Source organism: Elaeis guineensis, chromosome 8 (assembly GCF_000442705.2).
Source record: "Elaeis guineensis isolate ETL-2024a chromosome 8, EG11, whole genome shotgun sequence".
NCBI lineage: Eukaryota > Viridiplantae > Streptophyta > Magnoliopsida > Arecales > Arecaceae > Elaeis > Elaeis guineensis.
In genome coordinates this window covers 9,622,087-9,641,204 of record NC_026000.2, presented here as the reverse complement: position 1 = coordinate 9,641,204, position 19,118 = coordinate 9,622,087, and the positions used below count along the sequence as shown (strand labels likewise).

General features: G+C 37.3%; 1 protein-coding gene across 2 annotated transcripts; it reads left to right on the top strand.

Annotated features, from left to right (window-relative positions):
• Positions 1-503: 503 nt before the first annotated feature.
• On the top strand, positions 504-16,243 carry LOC105050352 (probable histidine kinase 1). 2 transcript variants are annotated; one of them, XM_010930323.4, is made up of 13 exons: positions 504-762; positions 1,800-2,742; positions 3,129-3,185; positions 4,510-4,737; positions 8,256-8,349; positions 8,445-8,651; positions 9,420-9,550; positions 10,175-10,224; positions 11,282-11,607; positions 11,762-11,865; positions 13,242-14,063; positions 15,409-15,588; positions 15,970-16,243. In XM_010930323.4, the coding sequence occupies exons 2-13, from the start codon at positions 2,035-2,037 to the stop codon at positions 16,093-16,095; spliced, it is 3,033 nt and encodes a 1,010-aa protein (XP_010928625.1). In that variant the 5' UTR covers positions 504-762; positions 1,800-2,034; the 3' UTR covers positions 16,096-16,243. The 2 variants fall into 2 exon arrangements, with proteins under 2 accessions (XP_010928625.1, XP_029122001.1); XM_029266168.2 differs by having other exon boundaries at positions 1,797-2,742.
• The last annotated feature ends 2,875 nt before the right edge of the window (positions 16,244-19,118 follow it).

The window sequence follows — 19,118 nt, the reverse complement described above, 5'->3', positions numbered from 1 at the left end:
TATATATATATATATATATATCAACATGAGATGATGGCCACACATGACACCATAAAGCATCATCAGGTATTAAGTGAGGAAAGCGGGAGACAAGGCAATAAGGAACACATCATGACATGACGCTTGACCTGTTTCTAATGCTTTCATGCAAACTCCATTTTCTTCCACGTGTCCCCGGGAGTAGATCTAGGCCGTCCAGATTAATTACAACCGTTGTCTTACAAAATTAATTAAATAGGATCCCTCAGCCGTCCAAGATAAAGTTGGATCACGTGTTTACTGGCGTGAGCTGGTAGGAGGACTTCCAATAAATAAATAAATATTTTATTTTATTTTTTTTGAAAAAGGGTCGTCACTCTCTGGCACGTCGTGTGACGGCGGGAAAGTCGCCAATCGACGAGCGCGGGGACGACGGAGGGAGGGGGTTTTTGCAAAAACTTCTCGTCGTCGTTTCTTGTAGTTGTAGCCCAAAGATAAATTATAAATTTTTAAAAAAAAATTTAAAAAAATTCCACCCATTTTCTCGCCGCACATGGCCTATTCTTTGAGCTTTCAATCCGTTTTCACCTCCCAATTTTAAATTATTTTCCTCACATGGTCGTCTCCTCCTCTGTTGTTAGATCCCTACCCCCCTTCCGTCCTCGATTCCTCCACTCTGGAAAGCTCCAAACCACATCCTTAGGGCTGCAGAAAGGGGAAATTTTCGCTCATTTTTCCGACGACAATATCTTTTCTCCCCTGGATTCGTGATCTACGCTCCAGGTATTTTTATATAAATATATATTTTGTCAAGGATCATGTTGCTATATGTTTCGATGTGAAAATGTTTCTAAGTGGTTTTGAGATGGGTTTTAATTCGATCGCATTGCTTCTGTTTTGGAATGTGTTCTTCTTAGAGTTCAAATCCTTTTGGCTGAGATTTTATTGGGTTGTGGTCTTGAGGAAGACTAGATTATAAAGAGAATGGTCTTCAGAAAAACCTTTCTGGTAGTGGTTTATAGGGAAAGCAAGAAATTGGGATTGGTAAAAGACAAATGGTGCTATGATCTTTCCTTGTCGTGTGCATATGTGGGTCCTTATAGACGGACCCTTTTTAGTTTGAATTTGCACAATTTCAATGGGTCTGTGGATGTTATTTGTTTTATGGACACATTTGCTGTTCGGTAAAACTTTTCCAATCCAAAGCAGATAATAATTGTGTCACAGTAATGCCCTATATAGTCGAGCTTCGTGTTTCTATTTGTAGCGAGGTAACCTCAACATTGTAAAACCCTTTTTTTTTTTTTTTTGAAATTTCGATAATAGACAAGAAGGGGCCAAGCCAAGTCTAAGATTTTTTTTTTTTTTAGAAATAGTTTCCTGTATCAATAGTGCTCTCCGATATGTTCAGGACAGAGGCAGACGTATATATTTGGTGGTGTAACCAATTTGTATTAGATTTTAATGCATGGTTCTGAAAGTGCTGAGTTTTCTCTTTTCTGTTCCGCTGCACTAGTGCTATTATGACGGGGTTTGTCATAGGAATTGTTGTTGATTTACTAACAGGCAATCTCATGTTCAGTAAATTTACCTGCTTGTCATACTGTGCTTTCCTTTCTTTAAATGCCATTGACAAATTTATTGCATCCACCATACTTCACTTGTTCATCGCAATCATCATTACATATTTGGTATGAATTATTTCGTTTCTTTCTTTATTTCTTTCATCATTGTTCATTCCATGTTGTATGAAACTTACTGATATCAATTCTAACAGTGAATTATGTTGGTTTTTGCCCTGTTTATGTACTTTTAAGAAGAGTCAAGACCAAGCTGTAGCCGAAATATTACTGCTCTGCTGTCCATTGAAAGCCCACTTGTAGTGCAACCGAATTTTGCTGAATATTGAGCATAATGTTCGGCTGAATGTTGCTTTACTTTCAGTGGCAATAGATTATGCTGATGAGATGATGCCTAGAACTATTTCTGCTTCGAGCTAATATGTTAAAGTGAGAACCTGATGTGACTGTGTAGTTGCCTTACACAATCTTTAAGATGGGAGGTGAGTTTATTGAAGAAGCAGACATGGAAGTCTTGCCTTCTATGTGGCCTGATGATATTGGGAATGAAACCAGAAAGCAGTTCAACATGGACAGACCTGGGGTGAATCGGGATATGCTGGAGGATGTTATGATCAAAGATGACCCTTCTGTTGTGGATTTCAAACGCCTCTTAGAACTAACCAGTTACAGTGAGAAGGGTTCTTCTCAGCTGGCATACCTTGTAAAACACTGGGAGTATAAGCACAATAATGCTGTTCGACTTCTCAATGAAGAGCTCAACATCCTCAGCAAACAAAGGCAGGAAGTTGAACTCAAGAAACTAGAGATCCTAGAGGAGCATCGTTTTGAGGAAGATAGATATGCTGGTTCCAAACGTTCAGTTTCTATTTTGGAGGATGCTTGTGACATTTGGGGAAGAGTTCCAAGGAGGAGAAATGGTATTCTTGGTTATAATAGAAAACTTGACATAGATGCCGGGTACGATACTGTCACCTACTGGAAGCAGCGGGCTATTGGACTAGATAAAATGCTGGAGGAAAGTATTGAAAGGGAGCACGTACTCACGCAAAAGTTGGAGGAGAACATCAAGAACCTGGAAACACAGCCGTCACCGGTTGAGGAATTGTCTCAGATCTTAAAAAGAGCTGATAATTTTTTACACTTTATTCTTCAGACTGCACCTGTTGTTATTGGTCATCAGGTATTCGACGAATTAGTCAAAACTCTATTCCAAACTATATATCTAAATTTCTCTTCAATATATGAGCCCATGTTATGATCACAAAACCAACTGGCTTCGTTTTTTAGCTTTCCAGTTTGATGATATAGAGCACTATTATGAAATCTCCAAAACTAACTATTAAGCAAATAACAGATATATTAAATATCATGTTTAAAAAGATGTGAACCATCTCCAACTTAGCACAGTTGTCCCAACAGTACCTTTTTATGGTATGATTTATGCAAATATAAATCATGTCAATCTTTCATAGTTGTATTAACAATATTGCTGATGGTCAGTCCTGTTTTTCTCATGGTTATTTTGGTAGTTCTTAGGAATAACCTTGTCATGTTATTTGGTTTCAGGACAAAGAGTTGCGGTACCGATTCATCTATAATCACTTTCCACGGCTCGAAGAGGAGGTATTTAGATTCCATTAACTAGAGTTTTCATCTGAAAAATAATGTGGTATATGAAATTCTCATAGTCTCAGGGTTTTAAAGAATGAAATAAAGAACTGGTAATGAAAGCTGTCAATAAGGCTGCCAAACTCAAATTCATATATGGGGACAGCCCAGTGACTTCTCAATTCATAAAGTTTACAGATATTGCATGTCCAAAATGCTAGCCACATTGATTGCATCTCTGTAGGAATTATCTGTCAAATATTTTATAAACATAAAAAAGGAAGTAAAGAAATGGAAAGATGTAGCAGTTAGAAGAAATGGGGAAAATGTAACAGATTTACCTGGGAAAAAAAATGAAGTTCCATCAAATGAAGAATCACATTTTTAATATGTTAAAGAACAAAAATCAGAAAAAAGACAATGTGATTTTGCAATATTCTGATTTGAACAAAATGGTGTTTGTGATAGTAAATAGCATCTACAAACTCTATTCCTCCAAATATTCTGGAAGGTTTTGTTCCATAGAGTGGCACGAAATTATTCCTTGTTTCAGTTAGAAGATGATCTACACTTTGAATGACAAACTTAATATCTGAAACTTTTGACATACTTGTCTTGTAGTGTTTTCTGCTAACTCATTGACTTGTTGACGGTTAGACACCCATTAAGTGGTTCCTTTTTTACAGTACTCTAGATGTCATTTGATCATTCATCTTTATATTACTTCAAAAACCACTCCCTTCAACCAAAAAAATAACTTTTATCTGTATCTTTCCACAACTATATCATGCTTTTAATGCAAGAAAGTAGCATTTGTAAGCTTGTTTCCAAAAAACATAATTTGCTTGCCATTTCTTCTTGCTTTTATGTATTATTGTAGCCTTCCCGTTGAACTATTGATGAAAAAAAAAGCTTTGACAGTGTTTTCCCTTTTTCATTTGAAAGACCAGAGAGTCTTAAATCCAGTTGCGTGGAACAAATTTGATCTTTTCCAACTGTGAATTTCCAGGATTCAAAATAATCAAAATATGCAAATAAAACTTTAGAAAATACCTTTCATTGTCTTGTTGACTACCTACTTCCAAAAGCTTTAACATTTTTGTCTGTGTGTGTGTGAGAGAGAGAGAGAGAGAGAGATAAAGCAGTAGAATAGGTAGGTATATTGTTTCCATTTATTAATGAAACATAACCACCTTATGACCGCGAAAAATAAAAGCATTCAATCTAGTTAGTGTCGAAGCTGTGGCTCCAATTTTCTTTCTTTAAAAAGTGCACAATGTTTTGACAGTTTATTTTCAAGCTTTCTCAAGCTTTGATGTGAATGTAACTGATTTTTCAGGACATTATAGGTAAAACTGATGAGGAAATATTCTCCGGTGCTGGTGTAAAAGAGATTCAGGATTTCAAGAGGGAAGTCTTGGAGCGAGGTTCACCTGCGAAGAGGGAAATCACATTTGATACCCCATTATTTGGATCAAAGACTTTTATGATATATGTAGAACCAGTATTTAGCAAGACAGGAGACAGAATTGGTGTAAATTATATGGGAATGGATGTTACTGATCAGGTATCCATCCTTTCAAAATATAAACTTTTCTGGTTTCTGGTTTTTGGTTTCTGCAATCCTCCTATGCTATATTGGTACTCATTTAATATTCAAAGGTTGTAGTCAATTTTTATGCACTTCAGTGCTTGAGAAGACATAAGCTTTCAGCGTTTGCAGATGCTAAATTGAAATAGAAGGATTTGGAGAAAAAGGCTTCCAAAAGATTCTTTGTGAAAACTATAGTGGTTAAAAATGCCCAATGACTGCATCATAATGTTCATGATTCTTAATTTTTGGATTGGGACTAAAAATTAGATTATGTTATTTTTTTTTCATATATACATGTTATATATATAGCATAAATAGATCTGTTGTTTCTTTATCCATCACAACCTACTTGACTCATATTTTTTTTTCTTAACGAATCATACTGAATCTATGTGTGTAATGAGAATGATTATAACTCTTTGTTATGGATACATGAAAGATGTCTTCTTTGGATGCATTTCAAGTAATAATGTGCTATATTATATAAGCCAAAGCTAGTTAAATTAAAGAATTAACCCCACAAAAACTTACTAGAAATATGTTTTTTTTTTTTTTAAAATAAAAAACTGATCCGAAGGAGAAGAAAGATTTTTCTTCAACCTGCTCAACACAAGTCTCTAGGAATACAATAATAAAAAAACTATCAAACGCATTTGTAAGCCCTTTACTTTTGTTAGAGATGAATAAAATTGTTACACAGATTCTCTACTTATAGTAGCGTGCTTTGAGTCCTGAAATGTGAGTTGAATTCCTCTTCTAGTTAAAAAAGGAATCAGATGAAGTAGGGTAAAACCCTTCTTACTTTCTTCCAATCAATATGTGCAAAATTGTGGTACAAGATCTTTGATTATGCTAGTGAAGTGTGTCCATCTAGAATCCAAGCAGGATTCCTACCCGAGTTGGAAAAAGTAAACAATTTTCAAAAATAGTAAAATTTTTATTGAGATGAAGTTTATCCTAGAGCTAGAGCCCTACATCAACTTTATCTCTTGATGCTTGCCGAACTCCTCCTGGATTGGAAAGTTATGGCTTTCCAAAGTTTCAGATCACGATGGATCCTGCCTGCGGCAGATCTTGCTCCCAAAACACTGTCCACACCTACCTGAATTGGCCAGAGTGGTCCACAGCAGGTCTAGTAATCCTCCTGGATCAGAGCTCCTCCTATTGAAGGATTTGGGTCCTGCTAATTCAAAATTAAAGATGGTGAAACTCTGGCTTCACTATTTAGATTTTGGATACATATGGATTGATCCGCCCCTTCATTGAAGCACAATCATCATACCCAACATCAGAGATGGCTCCATAATAGGAGCAAGTGTTGGAGCCAAAGGCATCAATTGAGTCACAGCTCCATGAGTTGTGCGTTTTTCCGTTCCAGTTGAGTGAGACATCCTTTCATATCATCATATGCTGAGATATAAGTCATATTTGTCTGTCTTTCAATATACTACAAGTGTGGAAAGCTTTTCTCCCATCTGCTTGTACAGCTCACAGACCATACATTAAAGCTCCACATTGATAGGATCCTAGGCTTTGATGCTAACTTGATCCAATGGGGGAGAAGAAAAGAAATTTTCTTCGACTTGCACAAGTTGAATCTCTCAAAACAAAATAATAAAGAATACTAAGAATTTCTGAAGACAGGGTTCTAGGCCGTTTACTTTTTTTTTTTTTTTTTTTTTTTTGTTTCCTGGTAAGGAGGCCCTTTACTTTCATTAAAGCTAAATATAACTGTTACGCATCTCCTCTATTTATACTAGTGAGGTTCGAGTGGACAAATTTGGGTCGAATTCTTCTTCTAGTTAAAAATGAAACCGGATGAAAGTATGGTAAAGCCCTTTTTACTTTCTTCCAATCAGTATGTACAAAATTGCTGTCCTAAGCTTCCATTTGTCCTAGGGAAATCTTCTCCTTTAGCATCCGTTTTAGATTCTCCTTCTAGTTAAAAGAGGTAGAAAGTTTCTAAAATCGCAACAAATTTACATTGTGATGAAATTCATCCTAGAGGCAGATCTCGACTCCTAGTTAACTGTCTCTTAATGCGTTGCCTAACTCTTCTTAGATTGGAAAGTTATGGCTTTCCAAAGTTTTTGTTTGCTATAGATTTCTGAGAGTGGTGGATCTTACTTTCAAGATCCTGTCCAAACCTAATCAGAGTGGCTGGAGTGGTCAACAATGGATTCGGTGATCCTCCTGCATCAAAATTTTCATTTTGCAGTTCACCTGGAGTTCTAACACCATAAAAAGCATCACAGAGATGGTTCATATTTGAAGAGAACCTATAAGAAGTGCTTATTTAATTATAAGTATGCAGCCTTCATTGTCTGTCTCCATAGAAATTATACATCACTGAATTCTTGAAAGTTATAATTTTTTTTCCTTATTAGGAGGTAATTATTTGGGTGTTACACCATTTTTTTTTTCTTTATATCTTTCTTTCATCCCTTCCACACAAGTATGAAGCCCTTCCTCTCATTATGGAGTCCTCTGGTTTTCTTTAGTCCATCTTACATAGATAATCAGCTTATTATCTACTGATGAAACCTGTAGTTTCTATATGGATGGGAATCGTTGCCCTATTGGAGACTTCTGTTATCATCATCATACCATCTTGATTGGAAGATATTTTTTAATCTATTGTTTCTAAATCTAGCTTCGTCTGACGCAATTATTTTCCAACTCCTGTTCCCAGTCCTTATTTAACTGAACCCTATTCTCGTTACAGCTGTGCTCATATTATGTGTTTGAAGACTCTTTCCTGCTAAATGATGCAACAATATATTGCTATTTACAATCTTCTAGAATTTTGCCTTAGATTTTGTTCTGCTTTTTGGGAAAGGAAGATCTTGATTAATATTATTTTTATCTCAATATGTAGTTTACATCTTCTAAAATGAAGTAAAAGTTTTCATATGCACCCTAGTTTAGTTTTATCTGATAATTTCGAGGCATTGGATCATGAAAGTGAGATGGGCATGTGAGAATAAAATGGGCATTTAAATATTCCGGGTCAACTAATGAACTTTATGCTATGTTTTATGGGAATCCAGAAAGTAGTTTTTAGTGTCATAGTTTTGGGGCTTTGTAATATCTTAGGACTTAGATGCTATGAGATGTTATTGTGATAATATAAAACAAAATATTTATTTTATATTAAATACTGGACTGCAAGAAAAAAAGAGAACATGATTATAGGCTATCGAGAGGTTACATCCCTTACCAAAACTGTTCATCAAATTAACTATTTCATGGGTATCCATCCCCATAAGACTTGCTAAAATTGTTCGACAACATATATCAGATGTTGTGATTTGTTGCATTATGCCAATTTCAAATGGTGAGTGGCCTTTTGTTTTCTTTTGGTTAAATAGCTAGTGGCTTTAAGCTATACACACTATTAATATTACATATAATGATCGTTTTTGGATTTTTTTTTTTTTTTTTGACTTCTATGATGATGAAAACTCACTTCCAGTTTGATTACATAACAGGTGGCAAAAAGGGAGAAAATGGCTAAGCTAAGGGAGGAGATTGCTGTCCAAAAGGCCAAAGAGACAGAACTTAACAAAACGATTCACATAACAGGTTTATCATTTTATTTTATTGGGATTCTATTATTGTTTTTCTTTTTAAAAATAATGGTTTTGTTAGGCATACTTACCCTGTATCCACACTTGTAGAGGAAACAATGCGGGCAAAGCAAATGCTAGCAACTATGTCTCATGAGATTAGGTCTCCTCTTACTGGGGTTGTGAGTATGGCTGAGATTCTGGCAACCACCAAATTGGATAAAGAACAAAGTCAGTTGCTGGATGTGATGATATCCTCTGGAGATCTGGTTCTCCAACTTATAAATGATATACTCGACCTTGCCAAGTTTGAATCAGGTATTGCTTTAGATTTTCTTGGAGATTTCTCACACTGGAAACTGCAGGAATACACAAATATATTTATGTCCGCTTTCAATTGATTTGTAACTGTTGTGATTTTTATTAGCTTTATCTTTTGATATTAAATTAGTCATAATGGTTTAAGTAGTCATTTAGGGGTTCATGGAGTTTGCATTTGTGGAGAAATATTTAGAAGTGAAGTACGAAAAAGGTGCCACAATGATGATGGTATTAATATAGGTGACAGTTGATTTTGATATGAGACAGTTGCTTATTCAACACGACCTGTTGTCATCAACTTAGTAGCTTTGCTTGTTCAAGAATAAAGAATGTGGTGTATTCAATGTGCTTCATACTGATTATATACGTTAATAGAAGTTCTGGGTACCCTTCAAAGTATTCCATGCGAGTAAAAACCATGCACCTGACTACTGAAATTTACATTGATATTGGATTTGACAGTTAACTTTTCTACCAAAATCATGGCCTACACTGATGACTATGTAATTATCATAAAAAAATGCCTTTACAAGTATCTGAAGTTCTGCAGTCTTCTTCGGCTTCTCCAACCATTTTTTATCATTTTCAACTTTGAAACACTTTTCCATTTGTTTATGTATATCAATTCTCTAATTAGAAAGGAGCACTGCATTTACTATGATGACCTCTGATGCGGTCATTTTCATTATTTAAGAAATACCAGTAATTGTTGAATATCAGTTCAACGTAAAGGAAGTTGAACATTGCTCTTTTTGTTTCTGTTAGGAGCTATGAAGTTGGAGGCTACAAGATTTAGACCAAGAGAGGTAGTTGGACACGTCCTCCAGACTGCAGCTGCATCTTTGAAGAAGGAATTGACATTGGAAGGACATGTAGATGATGATGTTCCTGTCGAGGTAGGAGTTTAATTAGTGCATACTTTCTATATTTATGGTTTTATTTTAATTCTTCAGTACAGTTCAAGAGGCAAGACTCTCAGGATTACAGCATCCACCTGCTCTACAGAAACTTCCGACTTAGTGAAATTGCAAAAGAATGGTGGTTATATTTATAATCATGGACTCAGAAAAATGGTGGAAATATTTTTAATGAGATAATAAATTTGATAGCCTGTGCAGGAACTCATTGTCAGATAATGGTAGAATTTTGGAACATTTTTAGAAAGCTTAGTCCATAAAGAGGTTAATGGTTAATTTTATTTGCTTAAACAAGTTACAAGAGTTTTTGCTCCAGAAGATCATCTAATTTTAAACCCATAATCATGTATATGGCTCGATACTTGTCTGTTATCATGCATACTTTTGTGCATTGTATTACACTGATAGTTATCCCCTTTTTAACTGATAACCTTTAATGTTTTCTTGTCTAATTATTCGAACCTAACTAGTGTCAGGAAACAGTAGATGTTTTGTAGTTATTAACCATATGCAACATGCCAAGTTCCTTTTTTAACAACAGCATGGCTAATCTGGCTTTCCTTTAGTTATTCTTATAATTATGGCCATCTGACATTCTTTCAGGTTATTGGTGATGTTTTAAGAATTCGGCAAATCCTGACCAACTTGATTAGGTGAGGATCTAAATTAGACTTGCATGCTTGGTTTGTAACGATTGAACTGAAATTGGTTTCATGCTTTCTAGTTCATTAAACTATTTGGAATGGAATGGTCATGCTTATTACTGAAATTGGTTCTCCACATTGAGTAGCATCTGCAGACACTTTAATTTTATACATTTTGTTGAATGAGATCAAACTTCTGTATAAAATTATTAGGAAAATTCTCTGACTATTGGATGCATCCATCACATTCATTCCAAAGCCTTCTCCTCAAGTCTATGCTTGGAAGTGAGGAATTTTCTTCATGAAAAACTTTCTAGCTCTATAAGTGAAATTGGAAAATCCATTGTTGAGCAACACTTTCTACTCAATTTTACTGTATCAAGTCAAGAAAGTGAAATCTTAGAATTTACCTTTATTGTCATGATGAAAAAGTAAATTAAGACACTAAAACAGGGAGGGAAACTAGGGAACATGAATATGACATCCAAGGAAGAAACCAAGGTTTGTTTGGGTGGTAACCATTTTATGCAAATGCTTATAGGGGAATAGTAGAGATACACGAACCATTCAGAGTGTTAAATTATAACATGCATGCATCATACATAGATACACTTCTTTGAGTATTTCAAGAGACTGCAATTGCTGATGGAGAGTACTCATGTTCATATTGGATAATTTTGGTAACTTGTACATGTATCAGACACTGAAGTAAATATCAAGGAGTAGAAAAAGGAAGTTTAGTCCATCTCTTGTATATGTAACATATGAATGATTATTCATTAGAATAGTTGATCAAAGACAAGTCTAATACATATCTTTACCTAAATCAAGGCTCTTACAAGGACAAAGGTTTTTCAGCTGACTATTAAAAATATTTGGGCAATCTGATGGGGGCAGTTTTTTTTTTTTTCTCCCGGTTCTTGGGTGAGGAAAGATATACAATGTGCCATGCAACAATATTGCAATTTTTGTCCGTTACTGATGGAAACTTTATATATATTTTCTCTTTTGTTCGATGCTAAACTAAAGTGAATATCTTGAACTTACATGCAAAATAATTTTGCAGCAATGCAATCAAGTTTACACATGAAGGGAAAGTTGGGATAAACCTTCATGTGGTTTCTGAGCAATACCCTGGATGTCAAGAACAACACCATCAAGATCTAACAGCTGTTTTACCATCAACAAGACTACCAAAAAAGAATTCTTCAGAAACTCAAAGTTATATTGACAGAGAAACTTCACATTGTTCAACTTGTCAAGAAGGTCCTGACCAAAACACTAGTGAGAAGCATCATTTGACCAATGAAGATCCTGAGAAGTATAATCAGAACTATGAAAAAATTGTGTGGTTACGCTGTGATGTGTATGACACTGGAATTGGAATACCAGGTTCTTTTTAACTCCACTTCAGACTGTAGAGCCTGCCATATTCATTTATGCTGTATAGAATGTACTTCTTCTTTTTTCTGAAAATAACCATCTTAAAATTCTTTTTCTTTGTTCTTGGATTACTTACCTACACATGATTGTTTCCATCTAACAGAGAAAGCACTACCTTCATTGTTCAAAAAGTATATGCAAGCAAGTGCAGATCATGCTCGAAAGTATGGAGGAACAGGGCTTGGTCTTGCAATCTGCAAACAGCTGGTGAGACAAATCAGCTTCTTTTATAATCATTCTTTTCCATTCACATTTCTTGGCTTGATCAACTTTTGTATCTGATGCGGCAAAGCAGTCTTTCAACCTCTTAAGTAGCCATTCTCTCTAGTTGCACCCTACAGGTTGTAGGCTTGCCCATAGTTTGTATGGACAATATTAGGTAATGGTGTGACTGTACCAAGCACCTCTTGATGAATGGTATATATTAAAGTTCTGACTTTCAGCATTCCTGCAGCTATCAAAAGCAATAGAAGTTTGAACCAAGCTTGTATTAGATGGTGTAGTGCAATGTAGTTTTCATGTAGTTCCACAATCAATTATTTGGGCTGGTGAATAATGTTGGATGACAATTTTGTGTTTTCTCTAGCACCAGATAGTCAAAACCATTTGAAAACCTGTTTTGAGCTTTTCTTACATTTCATTTTTATTTCCAACAGTATATAGCTCTGGGTTTGTTAATATCTTGATCATCTAGTTTCCAATTGAGCATTTTTTTTTTTTTTTTTTGATAAGGACCAATTGAGTGTTGGCTCCAATTTTAATTGGCATTCTGCTTTGACGTAACTCATTATCTCAGTTTCCACTCAAATATTGCATCTCACATCTTTTACTTCTTACGTCATGGGTTCTCAAGCTTAGAATTTTGCAGACCCTTTTTCCTACATAAGGTTTATGTTATCAATTCTTGGCCTACATTTCTCCCTTTTTCTTTTTTTTGGGCTTGATATGGGAGTTTATATTATCTCTCTCTACTTTTTTGGAGCATGAAACATTCCGAACATAGCTCCTTTGCTTTTGCTTCTCTTCCATAACGTCTCTAGTTAGGTCGCATGGACATACATCTTGAATCTCTTTAGAATCTTCTTTTGGGGCACCAATCTTTGGTTCTTTTTAGCTTAAGAAATTTATCAAAACGGTCTTGAAAATAAAGAAAAAATAGTTTCATATTTACCAAATATTTTGTCTTTTCTCCTATGAACGAATCCTCTTTTTTTTTTTTTTAACAGAAACTCTGCTTGCTCGAGGTTTTAGGAAGTTCATCTTGTTTGCTTAGTCAACACTTCAGGCTATTATTCTTATACAGATACTGACATTGTAGTGAGCATGGTTATTTACAAATAAGAAGTTGAATGCTGTTTGTTGTTTCTTGGAACCATCAAAGGTGAAAACCATGTTTGGTCCCATGGAGTAAAAGATTTCTGCTTAGAATTCTGCAATAAATACATTTTGGGAGATTTCGAAATATACATTGATTTGGCATTGGTATTGAGAATGACATAATAGATTTTCTTTCGTTTTCTTTTCCCTTCGTCTTATAAAAGTCACTCATAGTTCTTACGCTTTGTGAAATGCATCTGAGATAGGTGGAGCTGATGGGTGGAAATCTCACCGTGACCAGCAAAGAGCATTGTGGATCGACATTTACCTTTGTGTTGCCTTACAAGATTCCTTTAAAGAGGGAATGTCCTGATGATCATGATGAAGATGCAGCAACTTCAGTTGATTCCAGTACTGATGAAATAAATGGGTCATTTATCTTTAAGCCTCGGACTCGGGGTACTCTATTCTCATCCGATGAATCCACGGTTCGCAAGACAAAACCTTCTGGCAGTAGCATGCTTGGTACCTTGGATAGTTCAAATGGTTTGTCAGAGTCTGACTCATTCTCCTCTAGTGATGGCACATCAAGGACTTCTGTTGATGGGGCTTCTCAAATTTCTGATGCAACAAAGACGGTAGCTGAACCTAAAGGGCTTTTACAGCAAAGTCTAGGGCATAATGTTAATGATTTTGGGAGGATAAACAGAAGAGATGAAGGATGTCAAGATTCTAGTAATGGCTTTGTAATGCATAAATTTGACGGTTCTATTATGGATTCCAGCAGAACCCAGAGGACTTCAGGTTTGCAGCAAAGCCAAATGGCATTCTCAGAGGGAGCTAATATGGCTGCAAGTGGCAAGTGTGTACCAACTTGTCAAAGCCTGAGGCATGAGAAAGAAGATGATAAATCTAAGTGCACGTCAGACACAAGTTCTTTCAAAATTCTTCTTGTAGAAGATAACAAGATCAATGTAATGGTGGCACAGTCAATGATGAAGCAGCTGGGTCATAAAATAGATGTTGTGAATAATGGATTAGAAGCTATTCGGGCAGTTCAGCATTCTCATTATGACCTTATTTTGATGGTAATATTCCGAACTAATTTTTTTTCTTTCTAAATTTCAGGTTTGATAAAACATTTATAGTTTTGTTCATAGCTTATTTGATTCTGGTGAAAGTTTATATTGTGTATTTGCTTGCACTTTCATTACATTTTAGCTCTACCATGCATTAATCTTTTCAAATATTGATTTCAGTCTTGGAGAAGTTATTATCAGAATTTCTGCAGTGATAAATATATATATTCAAATCACAGACTTCTACATGCTTTCTTTAAGAAGACTGTGGTACTGTCCATTGTCTACCAGGTGTTATGAATATTGCAGTGCAATGGTGTCTTTCTCATAATTGGCTTGTTACTTCAAGTAGTTTTAGTTATATGTTACAGTTTGAAGCTTATTTTTGAACTCCTGAATAAATTTGAGATAACCACTTAACATCATCCAAGTCTCGTGCATATCTATTATCTCATCTTGTTTCCTATAAGTAGCAGTAATCAGTTTCAAGAAAACTAGAAAATAGTGGTAGCATGTCTATTTTTGTTCCGTTGGCACAAATTCTTGCCTTTTAGAAATCACGGTGCCATGGAAACTCTTTTACAAGCTAATAGCTTCTCATCTGTCTGTCTGTTAAATTAACCCAGAAGAAATGTCCATCTAATATTAGATTGTTTATAGTCAAAAGTATGGGAAACTATGAGTAAAGTTGTAAAAACCATTCCTCGGCCTTTAATGCCCATCCACATCTCATGGACATATATTTGTTGTGCAGTTGTTGATGCTGGAAGGACCTTGAAAATAAATTCCAAACTCTCTCCATGAATACTTGCTCTGGAAGTGCTGATGCCAATAAATCGTTGTCCCTGTTGTTTGAAATGCAACCAGAAATAGTCCATCTTGTTGATTTGTTTGTTGGCCAAGTGGATGGAATGCTATTGTCTGAATGACAAAGTGCCATAAAAAGCACAAATCAGCAAGTTATTAGCACAAAATTGGAAAGACAGCATGAATTTTAAACGTAGCAGCCACAGGTCATGCCAGAAATTATTTTTGCAAGTCAAGGTCTTGTTTGAACTTAAACTACATATGTCATGATCAATCATTAGAAGCATAGCATCTGTATGTGGAACCTGCAAGCATAAGGGTATTTCTGATCAACCAATATGAAGCATGACATGAAAAAGGTCTTCCTTAATAACATTATAACCTGAAAGGCAGTGAAGAGATTGGTTGTCATTTTTTATTATCTGAAATGTTGGCATTAGAACAGATTGACTGGAAGCAGAACTGCACAATAATTGTACACTAATACTTGCAGCTCACAGTATAAACTTTATGAGCCAGTAATATTGATCTCCATGGTACTTTACAGGATGTTTGCATGCCAGTAATGGATGGAATGCAAGCCACCAGATTAATTCGATCTTTTGAAGAACATGGTTGCTGGGATGCTTCCGTAGCAAATGGAGATGATCATGCTATAACCTGCCCAGATTCACCATCACATGGTCCAGAAGCAGGACGGTGCAGAAAAAGGATTCCTATCGTTGCAGTAAGTTTTCTAACAGAACAGGCCCATTACTTTCAGTCATGGTTATCACATGTTATTATCTTTTTACTATCAAGAAGATGGACATGTTTAAATATATTACCTTTCAATTTACATCCTTTTGTACAGCATGCTATGCTTCTTTTTCTTTTCAAAATTATTTGCACATAGCACATTATCTTGTGTTTAAGTTGTTGTGTCACTGAAGAATGAAAAGTGCGATATTTTGTGAGACTATAGAAATGTGGACATAGACATTAGCTCATTATATTATTCAGCTTTTACATATATGCCTTCTGTCAAGGCACAACCTACAGTCTGGACAAACTTGAACTGTAAGAGAAAAAATGAGGGTCATGCCTCATATCTATTGTTGTGTTGCAGATGACGGCAAATGCACTAGCTGAGAGCGCTGCTGATTGCCTTGCCAATGGGATGGATTCATTTGTATCTAAGCCTGTGACCTTTCAGAACTTGAAACAATGTCTCCAGCAGTACTTGCCGTGTTAAATATTGTAAAGTGGTTCTTGTAAAATAGAAAAAGAATAATGTAATGAAGAAAAATTTTGTAATTAATATATCTTGTCGTTGCTTGTAAATTGTCTCAATGTATCCTATTCAACCTTAAAGATTCTAAATTAAGGACTTCCCAGATCTAACACGGATGCCCCATACTTGAATGGGCGAGGGCAAAATGACAAAAATGACTTGTGAAGATAAGGCAAGAAGAAAAGGACTTTATCATCCATCTTGATGTTTCAAGAAAGCTTTTGCATATTGAATGGTCCTCTTTAAACTTGAACAAGGATGTGCAAATACTACCCTAGTTCAAAGTTCTGCACATGTATGGATGACTCAATGATGTGAACCTTTTCTCCTTGAGTTCTCCATCATTGTGTCCTAAATTGTCATGTTTCATTTACAAAATAAAATTTTTAGTAGAAGAGTAATCAGATTTATGTCTGCAACACTGTTTAAACATTATTTTGGTCCCGGAATAACAGTTCTCTTCATTATTCTTTTCAGTGTGTTCCGGTCGGTTCACCTAACCACGTGAATTAGACATACATCAACAGATGTTATTAAGTTTTCCTTCAGCTCCACATGCATGTGAGGATATTATTTCTTATTCTTGCACTGGTATTTAGGATTGGCAACAAGCAGGTATCGGAATCTAGGCTTTTATAGAATTGGTTATGACAGCTGAAGGAATCCTTTTTACCTATGCCCTATCAATTCATACTATTAAACATTTGAGTATATGAATAGTACAGATGCCACCTGAGATTGGCAGTCAATTGTGTTCCCTCTTATCCACAATCTTATCAACGTTTCCTTCCGGTACAAAATTGCAACCTTGGACCATCAAGTATACGTGCCTTTTGCGTATGGTACTATGATTATTTTCTGCATGCATTATCTTTTCAATGCAGGAATGATTACCACCATCACTTAAATCTTTTCCAAATTTTACTTTATATTTATAATTTTCATGTACGTACTGGACCTATTTTTTAATTTATCTAGCTTATAACAGCAGATGGCCGTGATTTCTACGTTAAACAGCATCTGTTATTGTTGCGGCCAATTTTCCCATCATCCGATCGTCCGGATCACGCACCTGAATAGAAAGTCCTCATTGACCGGAGATACCTTCGGCGGGGACCCTCCGACGGTCAAATCAGAGAGGAGACTAGGCAATAATGAAAAATCAGGGGCTTAGCGGGAGAGAGAGAGCTCAAGAGCTTAGAGGTGCTTCAGAGAGTTTACCCATGCCTGAAAAAGCTTGTGATAGCTTACCAAGACTGTTGTCTTATCCCGTTTTATAGTAGAATGCGGTATGATCCCACCATTAATGGTGCAGATAACTTGGGAGTAGTCAAATCGCCGGGGGCTGTCAAATCGACGTAGGTAGTCAGGTCATTAACCCATGTCCTTAGTAGGACAACGCCCCACGGCAGTCGTACAGCATGTCCTTGACAGGAGAACAGTCCATAGCGGTTGTACGGCATTTGGACTGGCTGGCCGACTGTATGTCAGTATTCGACTGCCGGATCGTCGGGTGGTGACTCGAAGACACCGTCCGCTGATCTGGTGCCTTGTGGAAGTTGGACATCGGCTGCCACCCCCGATAGTTAGTCGGTGATGTGGGTTCGGCCGTTCGATCGGTCGGGAACAATATGGATTTGTTCGGCCGGCATACCTTCGGTCGGATATTGTCGGCAGCCATTGTCGGCAGCCATTATCGGAGTCGTCCGTCGGTCCGGTCGGTAGAGTCGGGCGTCGGTCGGACCAGTCCGAGGGTACGTCGGCGTACAGGGGTCAGTCGGTATATCCCAACAGTTGCCCCCCCCACTCCTGAGTCCGATGTCGTGTTGGCCCGCGTGAACACGTGGGCGATGGCCTCGGATGAAAGAAGTGATTTTCTATCACGTCATGCTCCGACTCTGGCAACCATACCAATGGACGATCCGGTATCAGACGTCTCATTGGGAACGCAAACCGCCGTCTCATTGAGAACGCGAACTGCCGTCGGTTGGTTAATTCCGAGATGCAGTTTTTTCGCCACATGTCAGGGGCCTATTGGGCCAGAACCGCTCACACGGATGGAGACGACGTGGCTCGATCTGGGGGCAGGTGTGTCGAATCGTCGGATCGAGGAAGGGCCTAGACGCTGCCACGTGTCGACATCTGAGAAACCCTCTTCGGCGCGCTTTCATCTCGACCGTTGAAGGGTCTTATATATATGCGGCCACTTACATCCAAAACTTCACTTTTTGCTGCAAATCTATTCCTGACGCTGAGGCCCTGTCAAGTTATCCCCCAATTCCAGGTAGTTGTCTCCGTTCTCTTCCTTTGAAAGCTCTTCTCGAAGTTTTTTCCATTCTTGTCTCCTTGCATCCTTTCTCTTTTGGTATTTTTCTTTTTGTTCTCCTTTTTGGGGCTAGCGTTATGGCTAGAACCTCTCCTCGAGAAAGTCAGTCGGGGAACCCGACCGACGATTCCCGGTCGACCCCGAAGGTGGAGGCTTCTTCGCTTTTGGGACCGATCGTCGAACGGCTTAAGCAGCAGTACGGTATCTCGGAGCAGTTCGGGCTTTTCGCCCCTGGGGCTGAGGGTCGAGTTAACAACCCACCTCCGGGCCAGGTGACCTTTTATGTCGAGGACCTTCGGGCAGGTCTTCGCTTTCCGATTCCGAAGTTCGTCCGGAACGTCTTGGACTATTACAGGCTTTGTCCGACGCAACTGGTGCCGAACTTAGTCCGGTTGATAATCAGCTTCGCCTTGTTGTGTCGGCTTTTGCCGACCTTTCCCCGCATCTCCCTCTTCCGGGCGTTCTTCGTCCTCGACCCCACCCGAAAGCCCAAGAGTGGTGGTTCTTCAATCTCCAGAAGGGTCTTTCGTTCATCACCGATCTTTCATCGTCGATCTACGGGTGGAAGAACCAATTTTTCTTTGCTTCTTCTTCACTACCTTGGGAGTTTCCTTCTCGCTGGGGCGACCCTCGGACTCAGCCGAACGAAAACAATCGG

What these genes read in the sequence shown, in the direction of transcription:
- LOC105050352 (XM_010930323.4), top strand. Translation starts at nt 2,035, where the DNA reads ATGGGAGGTGAGTTTATTGAAGAAGCAGACATGGAAGTCTTGCCTTCT. An exon ending in TTCCACGGCTCGAAGAGGAG is followed by an intron (nt 3,186 to 4,509) that starts GTATTTAGATTC and finishes CTGATTTTTCAG; the next exon opens with GACATTATAGGTAAAACTGA. An exon ending in TTGCAATCTGCAAACAGCTG is followed by an intron (nt 11,866 to 13,241) that starts GTGAGACAAATC and finishes CATCTGAGATAG; the next exon opens with GTGGAGCTGATGGGTGGAAA.